General features: G+C 39.6%; 2 protein-coding genes across 5 annotated transcripts; one reads left to right on the plus strand and one right to left on the minus strand.

The window, feature by feature from the left end:
* The first annotated feature begins 884 nt into the window (after nt 1–884).
* slc6a11a (solute carrier family 6 member 11a) lies at nt 885–24,473 on the plus strand. 3 transcript variants are annotated; one of them, XM_056437529.1, is made up of 16 exons: nt 885–960; nt 1,068–1,149; nt 1,451–1,635; nt 2,221–2,355; nt 6,599–6,739; nt 7,086–7,167; nt 15,545–15,677; nt 16,213–16,347; nt 16,524–16,627; nt 17,815–17,939; nt 18,616–18,728; nt 18,863–19,000; nt 19,234–19,336; nt 20,611–20,711; nt 22,916–23,086; nt 24,294–24,473. In XM_056437529.1, the coding sequence occupies exons 2-16, from the start codon at nt 1,142–1,144 to the stop codon at nt 24,441–24,443; spliced, it is 1,824 nt and encodes a 607-aa protein (XP_056293504.1). In that variant the 5' UTR covers nt 885–960; nt 1,068–1,141; the 3' UTR covers nt 24,444–24,473. The 3 variants fall into 3 exon arrangements, with proteins under 3 accessions (XP_056293504.1, XP_056293505.1, XP_056293507.1); XM_056437530.1 differs by lacking the exon at nt 885–960 and having other exon boundaries at nt 992–1,149; nt 1,456–1,635; XM_056437532.1 differs by lacking the exons at nt 885–960; nt 19,234–19,336; nt 20,611–20,711 and having other exon boundaries at nt 992–1,149.
* Nucleotides 11,441–13,906, minus strand: LOC130208421 (E3 SUMO-protein ligase ZBED1-like). Of its 2 annotated transcripts, XR_008834414.1 has the most exons (3): nt 13,051–13,906; nt 12,271–12,519; nt 11,441–12,107 (listed from the first exon to the last, which is right to left on the minus strand). XR_008834414.1 is itself a non-coding variant. In XM_056437533.1 (2 exons), exons 1-2 carry the CDS (start codon nt 13,718–13,720, stop codon nt 12,440–12,442), a joined length of 750 nt encoding a protein of 249 aa, XP_056293508.1. In that variant the 5' UTR covers nt 13,721–13,906; the 3' UTR covers nt 11,441–12,439. The 2 variants fall into 2 exon arrangements, 1 of the variants encoding a protein (XP_056293508.1); XM_056437533.1 differs by having other exon boundaries at nt 11,441–12,519.

A 24,473-nucleotide genomic window follows, 5' to 3' on the forward strand; every position in this document is an offset into this window, starting at 1 on the left:
GAAAAATCAGCAGCTCGATTCACATTCTCGCCCAAAATGTGTGAGTTGATTTTTAAAAGAAGATTCGCTGTCGCCACTGGCAATTATTTGTCTTCTTATTATTTTTGTGGTCTTAACATTGTGGATTTAATCATGCAGAACTCAACAACCACAATGTGTAGTCAAATGCTCTTTGTTCTGTGGAGGTGGTGTATGTTTTGCTGCTGTGTGTCATCCCTTATTTAGCATAGAAACAATATTTGTGCTGCTCCTTTCACGAAAGAGAGAGCTTTACTAAATACGCAGAACATGAGTTGGGTTTTAATCCATTATAGAGGCCGTTTGTTTCATCTATCCACATAGATTCATACCCAGATTTAGGGAGTTACATTACAGTTTGACACTGTAAACAATGTATTTTAAATATAGTTTAAATTCGTCGCATTATTCTCTCACTCCAACCAACCACCGAAAAAGTGTATATATATTTTAATTGCACATTCCAGACTCAATATCAGACGTAATTTATAACGCTGAGATAAGAGCAATTTTATTTATGTCGTACAATAAAGTTGACAATTGACAAGGAAGTCAGTAAACTATAAAAACTAAACGCTGTAGGGATATGGTATAGTACAATAGGTACAATAGAAAAAAAGTAGTTTGTGCATCATCATGCAGATACAAATACAAAATAGTATCAATATTATGAATGACAAGAAAACTACAGCTATGAAGCCATGATTACATTTTAATAAATTGTTGGTATTTTTAAATGTTATGCTCCGAAGCACAATTGACAAATAACAATAGCCTGTATGAGCACTGACATAACAGAGACGGCTCAGCTGATTTGGTTTAGTTGTAAGCAACTGTGCTAATCTCAGTGACTCATGCTGCTCGGTCTCAGTGGAAAAATACTGCAGGGAAGTGGTATATCTTTAAACTTTGTCAGAGCAAAACCCTTTTGGAAGTTGGACGGTATGACATGCAGAGCAGTGCGACAGTTAATTAGGTCATCAATAGAGGAGCCAAAGGAAACCCTAGCTACTTTGTTTCTCACTCTGGCTCTGATGTTATTTGTGTAGAGATCCTGCAGTGCACCAAGCTGAGAGGAATACTGTTGTCACTATACGCAACTCTTGGGGGTGGGTGCTTTGTGATGGAGGGGTAAGTGCCTTCTTATTTTACACTTGACTGCTAAATGCATTGCTTGAATTCTAAAATGTGATTTAATAAGTGCAGCTTTCTGATAAACACTTTTCGGTAAAAACGTTCAATTCCCGATAATCCTACAAGCTTAAGTTCAAAAAGTAATAAACAAAGTTTGTGAGCTGTGCCAAACCATCAGCTGAGTAGTTTTGTCTCTGTACAAAACCCAGAGCTCCCATCCATGTGGAAGAGACTGAAGGACATTTCAGTTCCGATTGCATTGCTTTTGATTATCTGCTGTTTTCTCACACGTACAAAGACCAGTCCTTCAAGGAAACAGCACTGAGATGCCCGGTCCAGATAGGAATCTGGTGAAGAAGGCACCACTGTTGGATCGAGGCCAGTGGGGGAACAAGTTGGAATTTCTGTTGGCTGTAGCAGGAACTCTAGTTGGGCTAGGAAACCTGTGGAGGTTCCCCTATTTGTGCTACAAAAATGGGGGAGGTAAGTGGGATTCCCACGCAACAAGAAACACATACAATGCTTTCACTCTTCTGCACAAAGTTAGGCAACTGCACTTAATCAAAATGTAATGTCAACAATTGAGGGGGAAAAAAACAGTGACGTATAGATGTAAGCGAGAAGAAAATTGCTCATGCGTTGATCGAGGCTTCTGTTTGTTATTAAAGGGACCGTTTGTCTTGTTTAACAAATGCAGCTCAAAGGACAAAGGAGATCATTGTTTTTAATATTTTTAATCAGTCATTTTCAGAAAAACATGAGAAGTTATATTCATCAGAAAGTAATTCTATGTTTTGCTAAACTCTACAGGCACATTTCATTCGTGTTTGATTTTTTTTTGTACTGATGGAGGTTTTTTTACGAGTTCTTTAGAATTTACAGGATACATTCTATGTGAAGAACCCATCATGGTTATTTCAGTCTCCAGATGTTTCCATGCAAAAGTCAAAAGAAAAAGCAATGGACAACAATCTCCTTGTATAATCTCTCGACAAACAGGAACGACCATGTTTGATGTGGGTCTTTATCAGATTTACAGTTTTAATATGCCTGTTATGTTTCTCTCAGGTGCATTTCTGGTTCCTTACTTCTTGTTTCTGCTCTCTTGTGGCATTCCGATGTTCCTCTTGGAGACGGCCATGGGACAGTTCACATCTCAAGGATGTATTACCTGCTGGAGGCACTTCTGCCCCTTGTTTGAAGGTCAGTGTATTTAAAAGAAATACATGCTGTAACTAGTAAAGTGAATCATCGTCATCATTCTGACGAATTTCATAATTACATATACAGTATGTGTTATATATATATATATATATAAATTCTAAAAGGAAATGTTTCATCCTCCTCCCAACTGTCGGCCAGCGAGGACTTGTTTTTTTTACCTCTTTTATCATGTCATACCAAAGTCCGAACTATTTAATGTGTTATTGAACGCGTCACTTCGTCCGATGCTGCTTGTTTTACTTGTGCAATACAAAATGATGATACTGAATCTTTTTAAAGATTTAAGATACAAAACATATATATATGTGTATATATATATATATACACACATATATATGTATATATACAGTGCATCCGGAAAGTATTCACAGCGCTTCATTTTTTCCACATTTTGTTATGTTACAGCCTTATTCCAAAATGGATTAAATTCATTATTTTCCTCAACATTCTACACACACAAACCCATAATGACAAAGTGAAACTGTTTTTTGCAAATTTTTGCACATTTATTGAAAATAAAGAACAAAAACATAACATGTCCATAAGTATTCACAGCCTTTGCTCAATACTTTGTTGAAGCACCTTTGGCAGCAATTACAGCCTCAAGTCTTCTTGGGTATGATTCCACAAGCGTGGCACATCTATTTCTTTGCAGAACCTCTCAAGTTCCATCAGGTTGGATGGGGAGTGTCGGTGCACAGCCATTTTCAGATCTCTCCAGAGATGTTCAATCGGGTTCAAGTCAGGGCTCTGGCTGGGCCACTCCAGGACCTTCACAGAGTTGTCCCGAAGCCACTCCTTTGTTATCTTGGCTGTGTGCTTCGGGTCGTTGTCCTGTTGGAAGATGAACCGTCGCCCCAGTCTGAGGTCCAAAGCGCTTTGGAGCATGTTTTCATCGAGGATGTCTCTGTACATTGCTGCATTCATCTTTCCCTCAATCCTGACTAGTCTCCCAGTTCCTCCCGCTGATAAACATCCCCACAGCATGATGCTGCCACCACCATGCTTCACTGTAGGGATGGTATTGGCCAGGTGATGAGCAGTGCCTGGTTCCCTCCAGACATGACACTTGGCATTCAGGCCAAAGAGTTCAATCTTTGTTTCATCAGACCAGAGCATTTTGTTTCTCATGGTCTGAGAGTCCTTCAGGTGCTTTTTTGCAAACTCTAGGCGGGCTGTCATGTGCTTTTTACTGAGGAGTGGCTTCCGTCTGGCCACTCTACCAAACAGGCCTGATTTGTGGAGCGCTGCAGAGATGGTTGTCCTTCTGGAAGATTCTCCTCTCTTCATAGAACAACGCTGGAGCTCTGTCAGAATGACCATCGGGTTCCTGGTCACCTCCCTGACTAAGGCCCTTCTCCCCGATCGCTCAGTCTGGCTGGGCGGACAACTCTAGGAAGACTCCTGGTGGTTCCAAACTTCTTCCATTTCCTGATGATGGAGGCCACTGTGCTCATTGGGACTTTCAATGCTGCAGAAATCTTTCTGTACCCTTCGCCAGATCTGTGCCTCGATACAATTATGTCTCGGAGGTCTATAGATAATTCCTTGAACTTCATGGCTTGGTTTATGCTCTGATATGCACTGTCAACTGTGATACATTATATAGACAGGTGTGTGCCTTTCTCAATCATGTCTAATCAACTGAATTTAGCACAGGTGGACTCCAATCAAACATCTCAAGGATGATCAGTGGAAACAGGATGCACCTGAGCTACATTTTGAGTGTCATGGCAAAGGCTGTGAATACTTATGTACATGTTATGTTTTCGTTCTTTATTTTTAACAGATTTGCAAAAAACAGTTTTCACTTTGTCATTATGGGTTGTTGTGTGTAGAATGTTGAGGGAAATAATGAATTTAATCCATTTTGGAATAAGGCTGTAACATAACAAAATGTGGAAAAAGTGAAGCGCTGTGAATACTTTCCGGATGCACTGTATATATATATATTAACTTTACAGATACATAAAGACAGCCTAATCTACTTTAGCAGGCACACGTTTGTAATAAATTTGATAAAGACACCAGATTTTCTAATTAAAAGGTCAGAGGATTTATTCAGGCGAAACGTTTTTGAAGGTCTTGACATCATGGAAGGCTACAGATATGTAGGTATTGTTTTGATGACAATGCATTGAATTCCATGTAGAGGCTCACAAAAACAAAAACAAAAAAAGGTCCCAAAAAATTTACTCTTTTACATTTCTTCTATGCTGATGACAATTTACTTCATTATTGGTTTGGAAATCTGAATTTGACCAAAAGATAAAAGCCTTGACGGGCTTGTTGGCCAGTAAGATTTAAGGAAGCCTTTATGCTATGCTTTTAGATATGTATAACAACAAACTAATGCTATATTGGTCAACTAGATCCATCCTCGCATGAAGGAGTTTAAGCTTTTACCTCCAGAACCGTGTTTCAGGAGACCGTTAAAAGAACTCTAAGATTACACGTTTCATCCCAAATGCTATCAATATGCTTAATAGCATATAGAACTATGAGCTCATAAGCTCATGTAAAAAGTATATTTATATTCTATGAGACAAATGTATTTTTCATTCGGTGTTGAGACCGACATATTGTAAACTTTACTTTATCTAATTTTTATCTATTGATTGATTATCTATTGTTCTCTAAGTGATGCATTTGGCACCTCCAACTTGTCCATGGTACAGATCCAACTTTCTTCAACTGTCATAATCAACAACTGTGAGTGTTAAAATACTTTGCTTAACAAAGTAAAGTACACTGTGCGCACACACGGGTGTGTCTGTTGCTCCGTGGAACTCCCTATTTGGCAAAATGTCAGACCTAATGTCACCCAGAGATAAATATTGTAAGTCTCTTTGGATAAAAGCATCTGCTAAATGACATGTAATGTAAAAAAAAAAAAAAGTACTGAGACCCACCCAGAAATCTAAAATATAAAGATGTCTTGGAAACATCTTGATCCCAAGTGACAAATAAATATATATTAGGTAATTTTAGTTATGTTTAAACTTTAGTGTTTGCTTGCTAACAAATGTAAACATAAAACAATTTAAACATAACTGTATGTCAGGTTCTTGTGACGGGGTGAGGCTCAGGCGCAGAGTGACAGGCTGGACGCAATATAAATAATTTTTAAAAGCACTCTTTAATGAGGCAAAACAGTTTCCAAAAACACAAGGTCCAAAAGGGGCAGGCAGAGAATGCAGGTTCAGGGCAGGCAGGGTCAACAGGCAGAACCAGGAACACGGACAGGACGACGGGCAAAGGACACGGAACTAGAGACGACAATCCGACACGAGGCAAGGGAAAGACTGACACAATATATAGGGGGGGAAACAGGTGTACGACATCAGACAGTAACGAGACAAGAGTGGCTGAGGGCAGGTGCAGGGAATTAAACAATTAAGACAGAGAAGACACAGAGGAGACATAGGAGACACAGAGGAGACATAGGAGACACGGAACGCAGGAGAAACAGAACAGGGTGTTACACTGTAACATAGAGTTCAGGTGTCACTAATCACTATTTTTATTTCTTTTTCTTTTCTTTCAATTCGTGGAATTAGTCTACTACTCTCTATTCTAAGTACCCCATGGGGTACAAGTACCCCTGGCTCCGAATCCCTGCTCTGGTGAGTTTACAGCAGCAGGGTGGTGTTTGTGGGATTGACTCCAAATAAACAGTGCCCATGTTCATCAAAATAAAGGAACATGTCGCCCAGAGCAAGAGTGTGTTGAATCATGAGTTTTGATAGTTTTGGGACAACAATGGAGATCTATGACACAGAGGATTAGGATCAAGCAATACTGGTTTTCATCTTTTCATGGAATTTGTCGACAACAAGAAGAATATAGCCTGAAAACAAACCGATCAGGACAACTGGACACAGATTGGATGCGTTTTGACTCCGGGACAGAGCTCTCACTTAGTTTCTCTTTCTCTTCCCCTGAGCATGTTTATCAGGAAATCAGAGGTAAGATGTGTTTGTGTGGAATGCCGATGTGGAAAGAAGAACATTCAAACTACAATAAATAAAAGGCCATGTCTCTGCCAAGATCTATCTATGGCTGAGACTTATAGTGAGAGTGCCATTGGTTAAGCTACCACAGGTAAATGGTGGCAAATGTAGCTGAGGTTGCCTAACCCTTCTAATAGAACTATATGTTTTATTATTTTGCCCATCTTCATCTATAATCTACATTGTCGACATCCTTTCTGCCTCCTCAGGTATTGGCTATGCTACCCAGGTTGTGATTGCGTATGCTGCCGTGTCATACATTGTCATCCAGGCGTGGGCCTTCTTTTACCTCTTCTCGTCCTTCAGCGCTGAGATCCCATGGGCCAGCTGCAGAAACACCTGGAACACAGGTAGACATACAGACAGGTGCAGACATGAACTCTGTGCATGTCAGATGGCTGTGTCGAAGTGGTTCTCATAATTACTTTTCATCTCGTATCTTTGTAACAGCAGCAATAGAGATTCAAATGGTGACAGAAATTGATTAATTGATGAAGCTATTGGTTTCATAGCAGCACTATAGCTAACAAATGGTACAGGTAGTTAACTAAAACAGCCACAGTAGAAGGTCCTTCACAGCTGAAATGACTATTACATGGTTGAGGATTATTTGTATTCGGTGAGTAGAACTGTATCTGTCTTTTCAAATATGCATCTACACTTTGATCGACACCTCCTTCTGTTTTTTTCTCTTAGAGTTTTGTGTTGAATTTGATAAAACAAATGCGTCATCAAATTGGACAGCAAACGCAACAACGCCTGCAACAGAATTCTGGGAGTAAGTTTATTTCACACCTGTAAGTCTTTTTAGCTGATGTCACATGTTTTTAGGAGCTCAATCACTAAAGCTGCATTGGCTACCTGTTGTTCTGTGCATTTTTGTCTTTGTCTTTCCTCTTTCTGTAAACACAGAACTAATTATAGTCACATTCAAGTGACAAATGAGTCAGATGACTAGAGACTCACAGAATTAATAAAAAACTGACACTGACGTGAAGAAATGTCAACTTTTAGTCTCCTGGATGAATGTTTGTTTCACCTATCTACGACCACCTGCCATGTGTGGACTAGATCTCTCTCTTAAATATATGTCAGTTGGAGTCAACAATGACGGAAATAAGTACAAAAACGAAAATGTTAAATAAAACAAGTAAAAATGTAAAATGAAGTATATACGACTAGTATAAAGTATGCAAAACTGTACAAGAACGAACAGGATAAATGAATGGGAGACACCCCAGTATGAGAAAAAACTATTTTTTGAGAAAACAACTTTAAAGTTGCAATATACAGGATTCATAGCATTGACATAGCAGCAAACAACTATTCATACATTTAGCTCAAAGTACTCATTAGTACAATGTAATAATGTCGCTAGTCAGGCAGTTGTCTTGTTTCATGTGTCACAAACAATGTGTCTTTGAGTCAAAACAGGCTCAGAATATATAGTCCAGTCTATATAAATAAATTATTTTAGCTGCCATTTTGAGTTTTCCTAAAATAACTATGAATATAAATATAATCACTAACCACTTTATTCTCTGCCATTGGAACATAATTCTAGAAAGATTCTTACAAATATTATTTGGCAGCAAATACATAAAAACAGGGTGTAAACATTTTGCCACATTTATTTTTGCACTGTCCAGCTTTCTCAGGAGATAACATGTACAGCCTGCAGTAATTTGTTCAGGCAATAAAAACAACTGGCTTTTTGTTGTTGTTGTTGTGACTGTCGAAGTTTGGGAAAAGATGACCAAGACGGCAAAGTAAAATTCAAAACAAAGTGGATTTAATTAAGTGTGGTAGAACAAAAAGTCCAAAGACACCAAATATTTAACGTGCAGCACGGGCCTGGATGAAGTCAGCTAAAAGCATCGTTCAATAACAGACTAAAGTTCTCCAGGAGAACATGACTCTTTATATCTTTAAGAGCAAGCGTGATGAGATAATATAGATGGAGACGTCACTCGGTTTAATGTTTGTCCGTCTCATCGTTGGAGCTCAGGGTGGTCCCACCCTCTGGGCTCACGACAGCAGCACTGGTTGGTTAAAACAGATGGAGGTGTTCCTGGTTTAGACTTTGAACACCTTCTGATGGAGCTCAGGGTGGTCCCACCCTCTTGGCTCACGATCTTCTCGCCATCATCATAATCAGTGTGTGTGTATGTTGTTCTCCATCTAAAGCAGGAGCTGTGCAGTTTCTTTAATATAATAGAAACTAAAAGGCATTGAAACTATCTGTTGCTTTCATAAACAAATTCTTTGACGGTGATAGGTATGGCTCTTATTAAATCTCAATTCTACGAATGAGCGGTCAGGGTGAGGTCAGAGCCTGTGTGGATGTGTCATCTTCTGGCCGAGGTCAAGAAGTGTTTGTACCTACAGTATCTGTGCTTCTTATCCAGCAGTGTCAGTATGTTCCAAAACATGTGGGTGAGCATGAGTATGTGCTGTTCTCTCTGGTCAGAGCCCTAATGCCATAGAAGGACACAAGGTTTGGTGCTTCGGGGCCTTAATGCAAAGTGAGGGACATGGGGTACGATGTATGTATTTTTATATTCTTAACAAATCCCCCTTTTCACACCTTAATGGTGTGAACTCTAACATTTAGTGTTATTCTATAACTGGGCTTTTAATCTTCTTTCTTTTCAAAAGTGTCATTGATCAAACCCTCCCCCTTTACATCTTCTGTTAGTCCCTCATATGGTTCAATAAATGCACAATCAGGAACACTGCATGGTCCTAACAGGGACATCTGTTGGCCATGCAGGGCATCTTTTTTCTCTATGGCAGTTTCAATCAGGCGGACTGAAAGGGACCGGAGACAGGGAATACAGCAACATTCACAGCAAGAAAGTAATGCAGTAAAAACAGCAAGGGATATAGCTGCAGAAAGAAACATGGCTTTATACTTGCCGAAAACGGAATCGAGCCAGGACGTGAGTGGGTCTGTGTCTATACCGGAGTTCTCAGCAAGTTCATTAGAAAGGCTGGTGAGTCCTGCCAATGCTCTGGTAATGCTTCCATCTGGGGCAGTGTTCTCTGGAATAAATGTACAACAGGTTTCCCCAAACATTTTACACACACCCCCTTTTTCGGCCAACAACATATCTAGTGCCATTCTATTTAGCCATGCAGTCAACGAGGTCGCATGGAGTTGTTCAGCCAAACCTTTTACGGCATCGCGGGTGTGGTTGAGGAAACGCTGTTGATTGTAATAAATGTAATTAATCCAATCCACATTTTTGTTCGTGGTTATCCAAAGGAAAATGGATTCAAATCCAGCCCCAACCTGATTACTGGCTTTAAATTCATCTGGGACTCCCCTTGGGACTCCGATTGCATCTAAATAGACACTGGTTCCCATGTTCCCTAATGGAGCATCAGGATCCCATGTTCCAAACCCAGCAGACATTTCTTTAATAGATCGTTTAAACATTTGTCTCTCTTTTTTAGGTATGGTGGAGGAGGCTTCGGCTATTCTATCTAAGTCTCGACTGGTTAAGGTCACCATGGTTATAGGTAACAACAATCGAATCATGGCACATGTCCCTGACCATTCTTTTGGCAGAATAGGACGTAACTTTAATTTTGGCCCACAGATCCACCATACATCTGCTAATGCTGTGGTTTGATTGTTAAATAGTTCATTTGTCAGATTAGAACATCCGGTACAGTCGGGGACAGTTTTTCCAACTTTTATGGTATTGTGACAGTAACTTGAGGGCAACTCACCCAGCATCCCACATCTGTTCGTGCCGTTACCGGATAAGCAAGTATAATTACCTGGGTAGGACAGGACTCCCATGGGCGGCTTTGTGGGAGAAACTGCAGGGAACAAGATGCTGAGAGTTTTACAGTTAATTATGACCCCTGGTTGGGGCGAAAACAATCTCATCATGCATTCAAACCCGAAAATATCATTAACAGGGTTGATTGGAAATGGGGCAGTGGTCAATCTGGGGCGGGCAGCAGCGCATGCTAAGCAGCTTGATACATTTTGAGTTCTAGCGGTATATCTGAGTTGTTGTAACCATAGGTTTTGGTCTCCATTGAAACCTGTTTCTATTTCTAATTGGTCGTGAGCAGTGAAGTTGGTCAAATCCACGTATGTTATCACATCTGCAGATTTTGAAGGGGACTCTGTCGCGTCTATTTCTTCACGAATGTTTACTGGAGCTTGTGCTCTTGGGGATATTTGTATAAGTATATTTCCGATGCGGTCCTTACCGGACTCTTTCATTCCTATGGAGTAGGTTCCGGAGTCTGTTAGTTTAGGGTCGATTATAGTAAGGCCTCCGGGATTACATGTAGTAGCATGCCTGTGGACCGATGGGTTTGCTATCATTTTAAATAAATGGAACCTCTCAATCATATTTTTGGCGTTTTCAACAGGTGGGATGTAACCCCAATCTTCAGTTCCAGTGTTTGTTAGTACCATTTTCCATTCACTACACATCGGGCCCACACATAGGTAATACACGGCCTGCTTTACTCTCCATGCCATCAAATCTTTTGAGTAACAGTCCCAGAACAGACAGTAATCGAATAGGGCAGTGCCAGTCGTTCCTTCAGTGTATTTCAACACTAGGTCTTGACTGGCTTTGGTACGTATAATTTCACGGGGCTTAAATATGAGTCTACTTCTTCTACTCGTGCGTTTCCATCTTTTTATGGCTAAATCTCGAGAGAGTGCTACTGTTTTGACAGGTAAAAGGGGTTTGTATGCAAGTATTGTAATGTTGTGTGTGTTATGTGTAGAGCTTGATTCTTGGATCACTGTAGCGTTGGTACGTGTCATGTTGGCCTGGGCAGTCCTATTTTTATAGACTTTCTCTAGTCCCCACAATGTGGCCCCAAGGGATAAGATCATCAGTATTGCTAAGGGAATTGCTATTTTCCACCCGCTTGCCCAATTACTGTTTACTAGGGGTGCAACGGATCAAAAAACTCACGGTTCGGATCGTTCCTCGGATCAGAGTCACGGATCGGATCATTTTTCGGATCAGCAAAAAAAAAAAAAAAAAAAAATAGACAAGACAAATAAACATGTTTTGTCTTTTTGTTTATTAACACTTTTAAATTATTCAATTGAAATATATAAAATCAACTTAAAGTGTACAATTAACATCTTCTTTTCAACATAATCAATGAAATACAACTTAAAGTGCAACATAAAAAGGCATATCTCCTTCCTTTAAACATGGACCAATGACCATTAATAAAAAACAAATTAAAGTGCAACATAAGAAGGCACATCATCTTCCTTGAAACAAGAGCATTATTATCAAAGAAGAATTAAAGAAAGAAAACAAAGCATACATGAGCTTATAATTTTAAATTATTTTTCAAAAAGACAAGGGTGTCTACATTGTCTGGGGAGAGTGTGGACCTCTTTGCAGTCACTATGTCCCCTGCTGTTGAGAACACTCTCTCGGAAGGAACTGAAGAGCCTGGCACAGCGAGATAGCATCTTGCCATCTTAGCAATATGAGGGTATTTAAACTCATTGCTTTTCCACCATGTCAGTGGATCACCATCCACTGCAATGCCGCTTGCTGCCAGGTAGAATGCCACCTCCTCTTTGATGTCAGCAGGAGTCTTGCTGTCCATGTCTTTGCTGGCAAAGGTCTCTCCAAAAAGCTCTGCCAACGCCGACTTCTTTTGTGGAGGAGATGTGTCCAAGTTTGCTCCTGTTGGCTCTGCAGCTTGACCCTGCAGAAAAGAATAGGTCATTAATTAAACCTATTATTTATTTTCATGTTTCATAAACATGAAAAATGCGGCAATAACATTAAATGAATGCCATTATTACTGAAAATAAAAAATGTATGAAGATTTAAATTGATCATTTTAAAATAATGTTTTTTTCCTTTACCTCATCACAGTCTTCAGTGGCCAGACTGCTCACAATCTCAGTGGTGAGGTCACTGTATGTCCTCTGGCGTAGGTCAGGGTCTATGTGAGACAGGGACTTAAACCTTGGATCCAGGGCAGTAGATCTGTGGAGGTAGTCCTGTAGAGTAGGGGTGAAGTGTATCTGGGCTTCAGGTCCTCTCTAATGGCAGTCTTGACATCTTGAGTGATGGTGCTGTCTTCCACACTTGGAGCCATGGATTGTAGAATCCTTGTTTTCAGCGGAAGGATCATTGACACAGATGGTAACGTTTCAGTGCTCAGCAGAGATGTAACAGTTTTAAGGGGTTTAAGCACCTGGAGGACCTCCTCTGCCACTCTCACATCATCATCAGAAAGGGTTATGATGTCTTTGACATTTTCTTTAGGGTCTTGTCGGTCAATGCAGAGTATATAGCTGCCTGCTATCATAAGTGGAGTTCCACCTTGTTGGGACATCATGTATGAGCTTATGAGTAGGCAGCTTTAGCATTTCTTGCCTTGTCTTAAGCACATGAGCAGCTGTTGTGCTTCTGTGGAAGTAGGAAACCACCTTCCTGATCCTCCCAAGGAGGCGGTCCATCCTATTGACTGAGATTCCCTTCTGTGATGCCAAATTTACTACATGTGCAAAGCACCCTATCTGTGGGCCCAGTCCTGCCTCATTCACTGCATTTATTTGATTTTTGGCATTATCAGTTGTGACTGGGATATTAGTAGTGGGCCTCTTTATCTTCCATTCCTCCACTGCTTGTGTCAGTACCTGCGCAAGGTGACTGCCTGTGTGACTTCCGTAGAGGGGGCGTGTCTGCAGCACCGGACTTCTCATCTCCCAGTCTGCTGTGATGAAGTGAGCGGTTAATTATTGTCACATAGCTCACCGTTCCCCTCGACGTCCACCCGTCTGTTGTGAGTGCAACAGAGGGTGCTACAGCTAGCTCATCCACCACCTTTTTCTTCTCCTGCTCATACAGACCTGGCACAATATTATCGCTGAAGTGGGTGCGCGACGGGATGTCGTAACGTGGCTCGAGCACGTTCAGCATGTGTTTGAATCCCTTGTTTTGCACAACGGAATATGGCCTCATGTCAGCACCTATAAACAGACCGATAGCGTTTGTGATTGCTTTAGCCCGGTCTGATTGTGGAGGAAGGGGCTGCTTAAATGCCGCGGTGATGAGCGGTTGTTGAGCCGCTTTCGGTTTCACTCCCGTCAGTGAAACACCGGGGTGATGTCGCTGTAAATGCGTGGCCATGCTCGATGTGTTTCCACTGTTGTATGACTTTCTTGTGCCACAGTGCCTACACACCGTCACGGTTTTATCCACCAACCTCTTTCCTTCTGAATTCAATTTGACAGGGAAGCCAAAATGCTCCCAAACAGGGGATTTCCATGTGGGGCGTTCTAGTTCTTCTGTTCCTCCGCTCGCCATGACCACGCTGTGTTGCAGGTTTTTCTTTATGTTAGCAATCGCTATGTCAGCCACGTGTTACGGCTGTGTGTGGACTGAGCATGCGCACAATTTTTTTTTCTTCATAAATCAATCCGCGGATCATGCGCGTGCCGAACCGAAATAGATGATCCGAACGGATCACGGATCAATGATGATCCGTTGCACCCCTACTGTTTACCCAAGTTCCGGCTTTTCCGGAACATTGTCCGAAGACTCTGTTTGTTCTTGGCATTTTTCCAAATCAGTTTTTACTTCGTTCAATGTCCTTAATGGACTTGGAGCTGGGGCACAATGTGTCAGGTGATGCCACTTCGCACCCGCCTGCCTCTGACCTGGACCGAGTGTGACGTAACCTCCTTCACTTTGTACGGTCCAGTCCACCTGGGTTCAGTCCACTTTCTTTTGTGAACTCGAACTCTGACCTAGTCTCCTACCTTTACCTTTGTCTCTTTTCCTTCCGGATCAATCGCCTGGGCACGAACAACCTGGTTGGAGAGATCTGTGATGAGAGATATTAGTGCGGCCATGTATTCACTCATTTCAATTTTGCTAACATCCAGAGATGGCATATGACCTCCATCTCTGGGTGGCCCCGGCATTCTCCTGCCGGTCAACAACTCATGCGGTGACAAATGCGTATCCCCACCTGGTGATGTTCTCATCGACATCAATGCCAGTGGTAACGCCTCCACCCATGTTATCTTGGTGCCATCGCACATTTTTGCTATCTTCCTCTTTATCGTCTGATTGGCTCTTTCGACTAGCCCCTGAGACTGAGGATGATATACCGACCCAAACTTGTGGGTTATGCCCAGTGCTCGTTCAACTTCTGCCAAGTGTTTGTTGTTGAAATGTGTTCCATTGTCAGACCTGATCTGTCTTGGTACTCTATACCTTGAGTGTGTGCGTGTGCACTATATATTTGTGCACAACATTTTTTCAATTTTCTAATGGTTCCCGTCGGGGTCCCTGATTCTAAACCTACTGTTATTTGATATATTGGTCTGTACTCGTCTGGCCCTCCTCTGGGTACTCTGGTGTCAACATAGATTGGCATGTGCTTCCCTCCCCCTTTAAAAAAAAAATGCATCTACCAAATGAATGCAGGAGAACCATGTCTTGTCTGGACCCACAGCGTGGGGTACTATGGATGTATTTCTATATTCTTAACATGACACACTACATGAACAACTTGTTCCTGCAGGAGGTTTTCCTCTCCCCAAGCCATTTATGATTCATAAGGTTGACTTAAGTTATTCACTACTCTTTGAGAAACATACTCTGTTTGATACTATACACTTGCTGGCAAGCTACACACATACAACAATACCAATGCATTGTTTCTCCGTGTCACTTCCTGAGCTGAAAATTGCAGAATGTAAAAGTGAATTCACCCACGGTCAAGATACAATATAATGAAAAACTAAACAAATTATTTATTTATTTGATTGTATTGGGCTAATTTAATGTCAGGTAAGATAGTTAATTAAATATTAATTCCACCTAAAACTGAAAGAAATACTTGCTTAATTTCAACATGAATGTGGTGCAATGTAGCCATAACAATGTCCAATGAGATCAGTCACATTGATTCTTCACTACATAATAATATAATATATTACTTTATTCATCTTCAGGGGGAAATTTCATGAAGCAGCAGAAAACATGTTACAAATACACAAAACAATGAAATAGCAGGGCATAACCTTCAGAATTATCGTATGAATTAATTATAGTTGGGAACAACGTTGCTGGGGTTGTTGTCTCCATACTGACTGTTTTGACAATATGTTTTCTTTTCAGGAGACGAGTGTTGGGCATATCTAATGGGATTGATGAGATTGGTAGCCTGAGGTGGGAGTTGGCCTTGTGTCTCTTACTGGCGTGGATCCTTTGCTACTTCTGTGTTTGGAAAGGAGTGAAATCCACTGGAAAGGTACAACGTAAAGGAAACACCTCAATAAATGAAACATTGCCAATGCAGATGCCTCCATAGATGGCAGACTGTACATTGCAAAGTCTATTTGTGTACAAGATATATTGTACATCATTTTACAGTCCTTTTTTTCTTCTATAGTTGTTACTATGTTTTGTAATTATTTACTAGCTAAATGTTAATTGTTACTATGATTGTGTTATGCAACAACACACAAAAAGCTAATTCCTTATACGTGAAAACCTATCATAAACTGGATTCTGCATCTGATTACATAGTTTATACATCACTAAACATCAGTTTTTATGGTTGGTTAAAGTATAACAGGAAGAGATTTTAAGTGTTTGATATTGTGTGCCAGCCGCACGTCCAGGAAATAATATTTCACAAATGTCACCTTGATATTTCCTTTGTTTTGCTTTTCTGTGACTTGTGCTTGCTCTGTTACTTTTCTGTTGTTGCTTATTGTCTGATTCCAATGATCAATTGTGTTTTATAACAACATTTCAAAACTTCCTGTGTTTCATTTTGACAGGTGGTTTACTTTACTGCCACTTTCCCTTATGTGATGCTGGTAGTTCTGTTGGTTCGTGGACTCACTTTACCAGGAGCTATGGACGGCATCGCTTTCTATCTGTATCCCGATCCAAAAAGATTGGTGGACCCTCAAGTAAGCAATACAAACACTCAACTTAAGACAACATGCCCGCTCAATCAATGCCCGCTCAAGCCGTACTAGAAGCCCAAATACTGTGAAATAATTCAATTGCACAATGTATGCATCCACTCTTAAAGTAGTTGAAGGGGTGAAGGTTTACTAATATGTATGTTCTGGCATCTGCGTAGGTTTGGATGGATGCAGGTGCACAAGTTCTTTTCTCGTTTGGGATTTGTCAGGGGAGTTTGACGGTTTTGGGCAGTTACAATCAATACAATAATGATTGCTACAAGTAAGTGCTCTCTGCTTTTTTTTAAATGTCAAAATGCATAATGAAAACATATTAAACCTGAGATTCTTGCAAAAAAAGTTTATTTTGCTTTTACTGACATAGTATTAGGACTTGATTAGGGCTGCAACCAGCCATTAAATGATGTTCTGATTTGCTCTAAACCCCCCCAAAATGTCAGAAATCATCAAATGTGATGAAAACATTTTCCCAGGCAACATATATAAATTGCTTGATTTGTCCATTTAACAGTTAAAACCAAAATAAACTAATTTAACAGTTGTATAGAACAAAGATAAGCAGCAGATCCTCAAGTTTCAGACACTGGAACCAGAGAATGTTTACCATTGTATGAGAAACACATTTCTGTAAAAATGACATAAATTGGTAAGCACCCTTAGTTTAGGTTTAGTTTGTGATTTAAATAGTCTCTTTAAAATGTTCTGATAAAGATACTGCCATAAATAACAATATCTGTTTTTTTCTGTGACATATTTTATGTTGTTCTAATTTAATGTTTAACATTTCTGACCTTTAGTCTCATTTGTTTCCTAAATTTAAAAACTTGAAAAAGATATAAAGAGTCAAGTGCTCAATCAATCAATCAGCAAAATGATTGATACATGATAAGAAGAAGAAGATCTCAAATTAAATTCCTCACTTTTGAAGCCACTATGTGTAGAAATGTCAAAATTATAGCAACTTATTGTGCTGACATACATTTTGTTTGTAGAAGATTAAGTGATCTAGTCTATGTCTTGCTCTCAGCATGTTTTTCTCTCCCCCTATAGTGTCTTTTTTTAAGAGGCCACTGGGGCATCACAATTAGAAATGTTGAGAGGGGAAGAGGTGCAGGAAAGTAAAAGCCTTTATTCCATCAGGCATGATAATCAACCTGCATGTTCTTCATCAAAACTAAGTTCATGGAAGGCAGACATAATTATATAATGATGATAATTCACCACATCACTGTTAACATTTTACATCACTCATCATCCCAGTGTATATAGATAACTGTCAATATATCATTATGATCACTTTTACCAGTATCTCCATCATGCTCTAGGCTATTGTTTTCTTCTCATTGTAACTTTTATGCAGAATTCCATTGGTGTAAAAAAAAAGAAAACAATATTACCAAAGAGTCACTTATTAGCTTCACACTGTATTTGTTTTGTTTGTTTCCTCAGAGACACGTTTATTCTATGTTTGGTGAATGGCGGGTCAAGCTTTGTGGCAGGATTTGCCATCTTTTCAGTTTTGGGCTTTATGTCCTACGAACAAGGACTGCCAATATCTGAAGTGGCTGCTTCTGGTGAGTCCACCACGACACTACAATATGTACATGTAATCAGTTTTGGTAAAGCTCCTAATATAAATAATGATATGGAGAGGGTTGAGAGTATAGCTGTTGCTTGTAAACTTGCTGAACAACATGTGGTGTGGTTTTACCAGGGGTTCTCAACCTTTTGTAATTTAAGACCCACTAGTGATGGATCACATATTTACTCGGTCCTCCTTTCAAAATAAATAAGGACAAAACAGGGATGAAAAATAAACTGGGCTGTACATATGTGATATGCCAATGTCAGCACAATAAATGCTAACTCTCAGTGAGACAGGAGAATGGCGTTGCATTTTGGTTGTAGCTTCCTCCAGTCCCTCACTGGGTCACAGTCACAGAGACAAAACACGTTAGTTTCCTCATGATGATGCTTTTTGTTATTGGTTTAGGGATATTTAAACCGAACTGATTATGCTTTTTAATTCAAATGTTTTAATGTATGTGAATTCTTGAGCACATTTAAATATACAAATAATGAGCTTTGTAAATGACAAAAATAATAAAATGGGCAGATAATAATATTAACAAAAGCAACTGTGCTTTATCTCTGTGATATTATTACACAATAAGATGAATATTGTCCCTCTAATTTTTTTAAATTATATTGTGAAATCAAAAAGTTGAATTTGCATGTTCTCAAATACAGGACCTGGCTTGGCATTTATTGCCTATCCACGAGCGGTAGCCATGATGCCTTTTCCTCAGTTATGGGCTATATGTTTCTTCATCATGGTCATCTTGTTGGGTGCAGATACACAGGTGAGGTTTAAAAAAAACAAAGAACATTTGTATTAAGCAGATTTAACGTTAGTTTTATTATGTAACCATTGCTAATTTCAGACAACAGCTTTGTTAAGTGTTTCAGTTGACTCGTCCTTCTGTGCCTCCGGCAGTTTGTGAGTCTGGAGTGTCTGATGACCTCTGTGACGGACATGTTCCCCGCCGTGTTTCGAAGAGCTTATCGCCGAGAGTTGCTGCTGCTGTGCCTCTGCTCCGTGTTCTTCTTCCTCGGCCTCCTTCTCGTCACAGAGGTGTGAACTGATGTTTGTGTTGTGTGAATGAATTAAATTAAATAAAAGCAAGACTGCTTACCGTCCACAAACAGGCCAATACAATCTCTCCTGGACCTGCAGCATCCTGTTTGCTTTAGTCATCTAATTTAAGCAATGCAAACATGTTAAGCATCCGAAAACATTTTAAAAATATTTGTGTTGTTTTTGTGTTTGCTATGCAGTAAATAAATCTCCCCTCTATCTTCCTGCAGGGAGGCTTATATTTCCTTCAACTTTTTGACCATTACGTTTGTAGTGGCAACAATCTTTTCCTTCTTTCAGTGTGTCAGTCGATAGCAATCGGATGGATATATGGTGAGTCATTAATCAAACAATGTTCTTGTTTTTATGCCTATTGAAATGATCTTCACCCAAATTATTAGTAGTTTAGGTAACACTGTATAATAACTGCACGCTATGAAGCATTAGTTAGGCATGAGTCAACACTTAATTTATCATTTATAAAGCATTGCTCCAAACTTTATAAATGATGGATTCACCATTTGTAAATTAAGTATTATATAATTCTTCATAGTTATTATAAAGTGTTTATTTGTGTTTGTGTCTGTAATATTTGGTCATGTTAGAGGCAGCAGACGAGTAGGGGCAGTACATTCATGTTCGAGTGCCAGCTGCAGCGGTGTTTTCACTATCATTAAACTCAACACAATTATGGCCAACGGTTAACATTCAACACTAAAAACAACATTTGATTGTTGATTATCTCTGGGTTTCAAACGTAAGTTGTTTGTTTATTACTGATTGAGGTGAGTGTTGAATCTCCACTCCAGGGATGGCTGTAGCTCAGTGGGGTAAGAGGGCCGTCCTACAACCGCAAGGTTGTGGGTTCGAGCCCCGCTCTCCCCATTAGTTGCAAGTCAAAGTGTCCTTGAGCAAGGCACTGAACCCCCAGTTGCTGCCCGGGCGCTTCACTGCAGCCCACTGCTCCTTAATAACTAAGGATGGGTTAAATGCAGAGAACTAATTTCCCCTTGGGGATTAATAAAAGTGTATATTTATTTAATTTTGATTGACACATTCTGTTGTTCCTGTGGTACTTTGTAAGTTGATTTACTAGATGCCTACGAAGACGCTTACATTCCTGTTCTCACCTTTACATTCAGCTGTATATCCTGTTTAAACTGGGGGGGGGGGGGGGTTTACTCGTTTTTTTTTTTTTTTCTAGACTAGAGATCTAAGAGCGCTCAAAACATTCACTCTATAAAGCATGTGCTTCACATACGGTACCTCCTTGTCAACTGGGATTGAAATACTTTCCCAGAAGGGTTTGGCTTTAGTGGGAGAAATTATGCTAAACTTTAAAGCAGTGTTGTCAACTAAAATAGTTAATATTAATATATAAAATAGTGAAATATTGTAATATTAGCACCCACAAGAGTTTGTATTAAATACCGCCATTGCCCATTTCAATACATTTGTGATTTGGAGCAAGTGTCAGTTATCAATATATGACATGATGCATTTGTTTGTGCTGTAACTTGTGTTTTTGGGTGACCGTGCAGAGTGTTTCTTAATATCTGTAGACTTCACGTCAAAACAGGCTGTTTTGTTTTATTTTTCATGACCAGGTGCAGATCGTCTCTTTGACAATATTGAAGACATGGTAGGTTACCGTCCATGCTCCATAATGAAGTACTTCTGGCTTTACATTACCCCCACTGTTTGTCTGGTGAGTGAAATATTTTCCTTGAATTCTCTCAATAGTACTAACATGCGTAGTTTGATGTATTTGTAGATAATATAGAATAAGAAGGAACAAAGGGAAATCTTAGCAGTTTTAAATATTAACATTAAATGAATGTTTGAGTTTACTTTGAGATTGTGTTTTTAAGTGGTGGTGGATTGAAATAAAAGGGTTGAAAAGAGTTTCCTGAGAATTTCATTTAGACAAACAGGCTTTGTTCATAAGTGTATTTTACAAAAATAAATATTGCCTACTGTGAAGTGACACAGAGAGGAAAGAGGGAAGATAATAATATTGCTACTTGTGTTTTTGTGATATAAAATTCAGGAAACGTAATACATGGTTTATGTCAACAGAACAAATACAGTCTCTGTTTTTCAATTTTCCAAATCACTCACCTTGTCAAGTTCTACTGCCTAAAAAAATAAATAGAGGGAATGATATGGTTACATAATACAACATTATAGTATACAAGAACACCCCAAACTGGTCCTTACAATAAGATGAAGGAGCAAGAGAAACAAGGGAAGGAGAGAAAAAAGATTAGTCGTATTATTTCAAACATTAAAAGTTCAAAACGATTCAAACGAGAAATGACAACAATGTAATTTTTTAACAAAGCCAAAGAAAAATAACATACATGACCAAGTATGTGAATGAAAAACAAAGACTTGTGCTGATAATATGATAAACTTCTCTCCACTCTTCTGGGAGATTTTGGTACCTGATGTTGGGCAATACAACTTGGCTCATGTCTCATTTTTTCCCAGGTGTTTGATAGTCAAGAGGTTGGTGTCTGGTTTTACGCAGATAGTTTAGTGTTAGGCTAGTTTTAAGCCTATAATGTTAGTCACCCTTCCCCGAGGATGACTCTGAACTAAGCTCCATGTTTCCAAGGTAGCAGTGACACCTGCTGGACTGTAGGGACAAAAAAGAGGAAAACATGGCTCATAATTCGTGGTTAGCTAAGGGTGTGGAGCAAACAATGCACAGTTCAGAGCCAGGGCATCTCAGCGCTGCTGCAGGGCTGCACTTTACCGGAAGTTTCTTGGGTTGTGAAACTGAATCACCATATCTTCCCCGTAAAAAAAAAGAACGAAAGAAAAAAGGCTGCTGGAGTGAAGGGAGCTGAGTGGTGTGATTGGCCTTATTTTAATCAGAATGTATGGCAAATTAGTCCTATTTAGAAAGTCAAGAACCAGACAGCGTTTCCCATGCAATGGATGAATGTAGACGTCCATCTGAAGTCTGATTAGATCTAGGAAAGTCAAAGTTTATCCGCAGGCCATTCATTACATACAGTAGCTCCAAAGCCAGACCTTTCTTTAGCACTAGGTCAGTGGTAAACAAGATGTTGGTACCAGTTTTGGTTTCCGTTTGTATACTGTTAATTAATCAAGAGGTTTTGGTTGAATGCAAGTAAACAGTCTGAGGCCAAATGCGTTGTCTGAAATGCATTGTGGGAGCCCACAGGCTATCGACTGACAATAATTTTGTTTTTTATTGGTTTTAAATTAGCTCATAAATTGGCACCGTGAAACAACTTGGCGGTATGCATCATCTCTTAACTCTAACTTCAGACTTGCATCTCAAGTTGCTCATCAGAAAGTAAACAACGAGCACGGGATCCGGGTATCAGCTGGCTTCACCGGATCCCCTAAAATAGAACCCTTTGCCCCCGGAGGCTCATCCATTGTCAGACCGATGCCAAAGGCAAATGGGATCTGAGATTCGGGCGTCGCTAAGCTCAGCATGCAGCAATGTACCCTTGAAAAATAGTGCCGATAGCTAAAGGAGAGGCGAATTCCGATGCGTTGCCCTTGTTTTTATTTCGGGGTACTCATGTTGAAACAGGTATGGTACTCAAAATGTTTATCACAATGTTAGAAACACACTATTATCTCAAATATAATTCTAAGCAAATTAAGAGTTCACAGTGTAGCTTAAACCGTGAGAAACCTACCCAGACCAAAAGCACCCTAATGTATCTGGACATGATTGTCCAAATAGTTTTGCTCATATAGTGTAAATGTCTTGTGTTTATGGAGAGCACTTACGTGTGTTAATAATAAACAAAACATTCAGGAGAACATGCACGATAAACTCGACATCAGTATGTACAAGTTAGTGATCTGACCTTATTTCACTGAAACTGGATGAAAATAATAGTTGTTCTTTTTCCCTGACAGGGTACCTTCATCATTTCGTTGGTGAGATACAAGCCTCTCAAGTTCAACAAAACCTACGTCTATCCCACCTGGGCTTACGCTTTGGGCTGGTGCCTCGGACTGTTCTGTGTTCTCTTGGTTCCTCTGTGGATGATCTTTAAACTTACGCAGATGAAAGGGACTATAGGGGAGGTATGTACTCAATGAAGAAAGATTCAATTCATAACAAATAATATGACAAAAACATGTAATATTAATTTGTATGTTATGTGAAGCAATTTGTCGATCAACAGAAAATTGGCCAAAAATGCCCCGCTAATGTGAATATTTGCTCGTTTTCTTAGTTTTATATGACAATTAAGCGAAATAGCTTCAGGTTTTGACCAGTTGGTCAGACAAAAACTAAATAGAATTTGAGCTCTGGGAAATTCTTTGGTGCATTTCTTTTCACTATTTTGAAACATTTAATTGAACTAATAATTATTAGTAACAGCCGAATAATTTAGAATGAAAACAATCTGTAGTTGCAGCCCAATGTGATCATTACACTATTAGATACATTTGTGAATGTACATGTACATCTGATAATGGAAACCCAACTTTTTCAGTCATTGCATCTTTGTGTTACATATCTAATAGCCAGTAATACTTTTCAAGTGTATTTTCCTATCATAGTGAGGTAACAGTCCTCTCCTACAGTGCAGAAAATACAAGGTTGGTTATTAAATTATAGAAGTAATTACTAAAATCATTATAGTATAAGTACTGTTGTACAACAATCAGAGTCTATTACAGACACACAGGAGATGACAAATATTTCAAAAGGAACAGAAGTGGTTCAAGAAGGCCCTCCGGCCAGACATGCATGTCAAGGAGGTGCAGCTGCACGTAAATACTCAACTTGACACTAAGAAGTGTGATAAATTAAAGGTGAGAGGTCAGTTTGTATATTTGAGCCTGTATGTTTCTGAGTTCCAAGAAAACAACAAAAAAGTCAGAAGATCACAAACGTTATTACAATTCATCCTTTGGGGTTGCATGAATATATGTATCGGATAACAATCTGTTCACAAGAAGTTTAGAAACTAAAGAACACAAAAGTCAACATCATGGTGGCCCAGAGGAAAACGAACGGGATCAAGTACAAGAAAAAACATTCCACTTTCAGTGCTCCTCTCTTTTTGTTCAAATGTTGCTACTTTATTTTATTTTTTACATTTCTACAGTTCATTACAAATGAAGCAATACTATAAACAAATAGGAAGGAGCGCTGAGGTAGCGTGGATGTTGTTTGTGTTAATTCCTTCCTTTTCTGCATTTGTTTCTGTGGAGCAGTTTGGGAAACCTACTGCATGTCAACTATTCTACTAACATGAAATGACTGATCTCGTCTCCACAGAAGCTCAGGCAGCTTTGTCGCCCTGAAATCAAGACTCCCTGCACAGCGAAGCAAGCTGAGCAATGCCCCTTGAACCCAGACATCACTCTCACTCCTGCTAACAACGAATACAAAGCAAGTGGTGGAGCTGAGATGGAGATGCAAATGTGAGAAACTGAACATTAAAAAAAAAAAATCAAA

Source organism: Pseudoliparis swirei, chromosome 18, assembly GCF_029220125.1.
Source record: "Pseudoliparis swirei isolate HS2019 ecotype Mariana Trench chromosome 18, NWPU_hadal_v1, whole genome shotgun sequence".
Classification (NCBI taxonomy): Eukaryota; Metazoa; Chordata; class Actinopteri; order Perciformes; family Liparidae; genus Pseudoliparis; species Pseudoliparis swirei.

Coding starts and splice junctions, on each gene's coding strand:
- slc6a11a (XM_056437529.1), top strand. Junction 19,001..19,233: donor GCCTCCTTCTCGTCACAGAG/GTGTGAACTGAT, acceptor ATCTTCCTGCAG/GGAGGCTTATATTTCCTTCA. Junction 20,712..22,915: donor TTACCCCCACTGTTTGTCTG/GTGAGTGAAATA, acceptor TTTCCCTGACAG/GGTACCTTCATCATTTCGTT.
- LOC130208421 (XM_056437533.1), bottom strand. CDS start 13,720: ATGGCGAGCGGAGGAACAGAAGAACTAGAACGCCCCACATGGAAATCC. Junction 12,520..13,050: donor CAGGCAGTCACCTTGCGCAG/GTACTGACACAA, acceptor GCTGAAAACAAG/GATTCTACAATCCATGGCTC.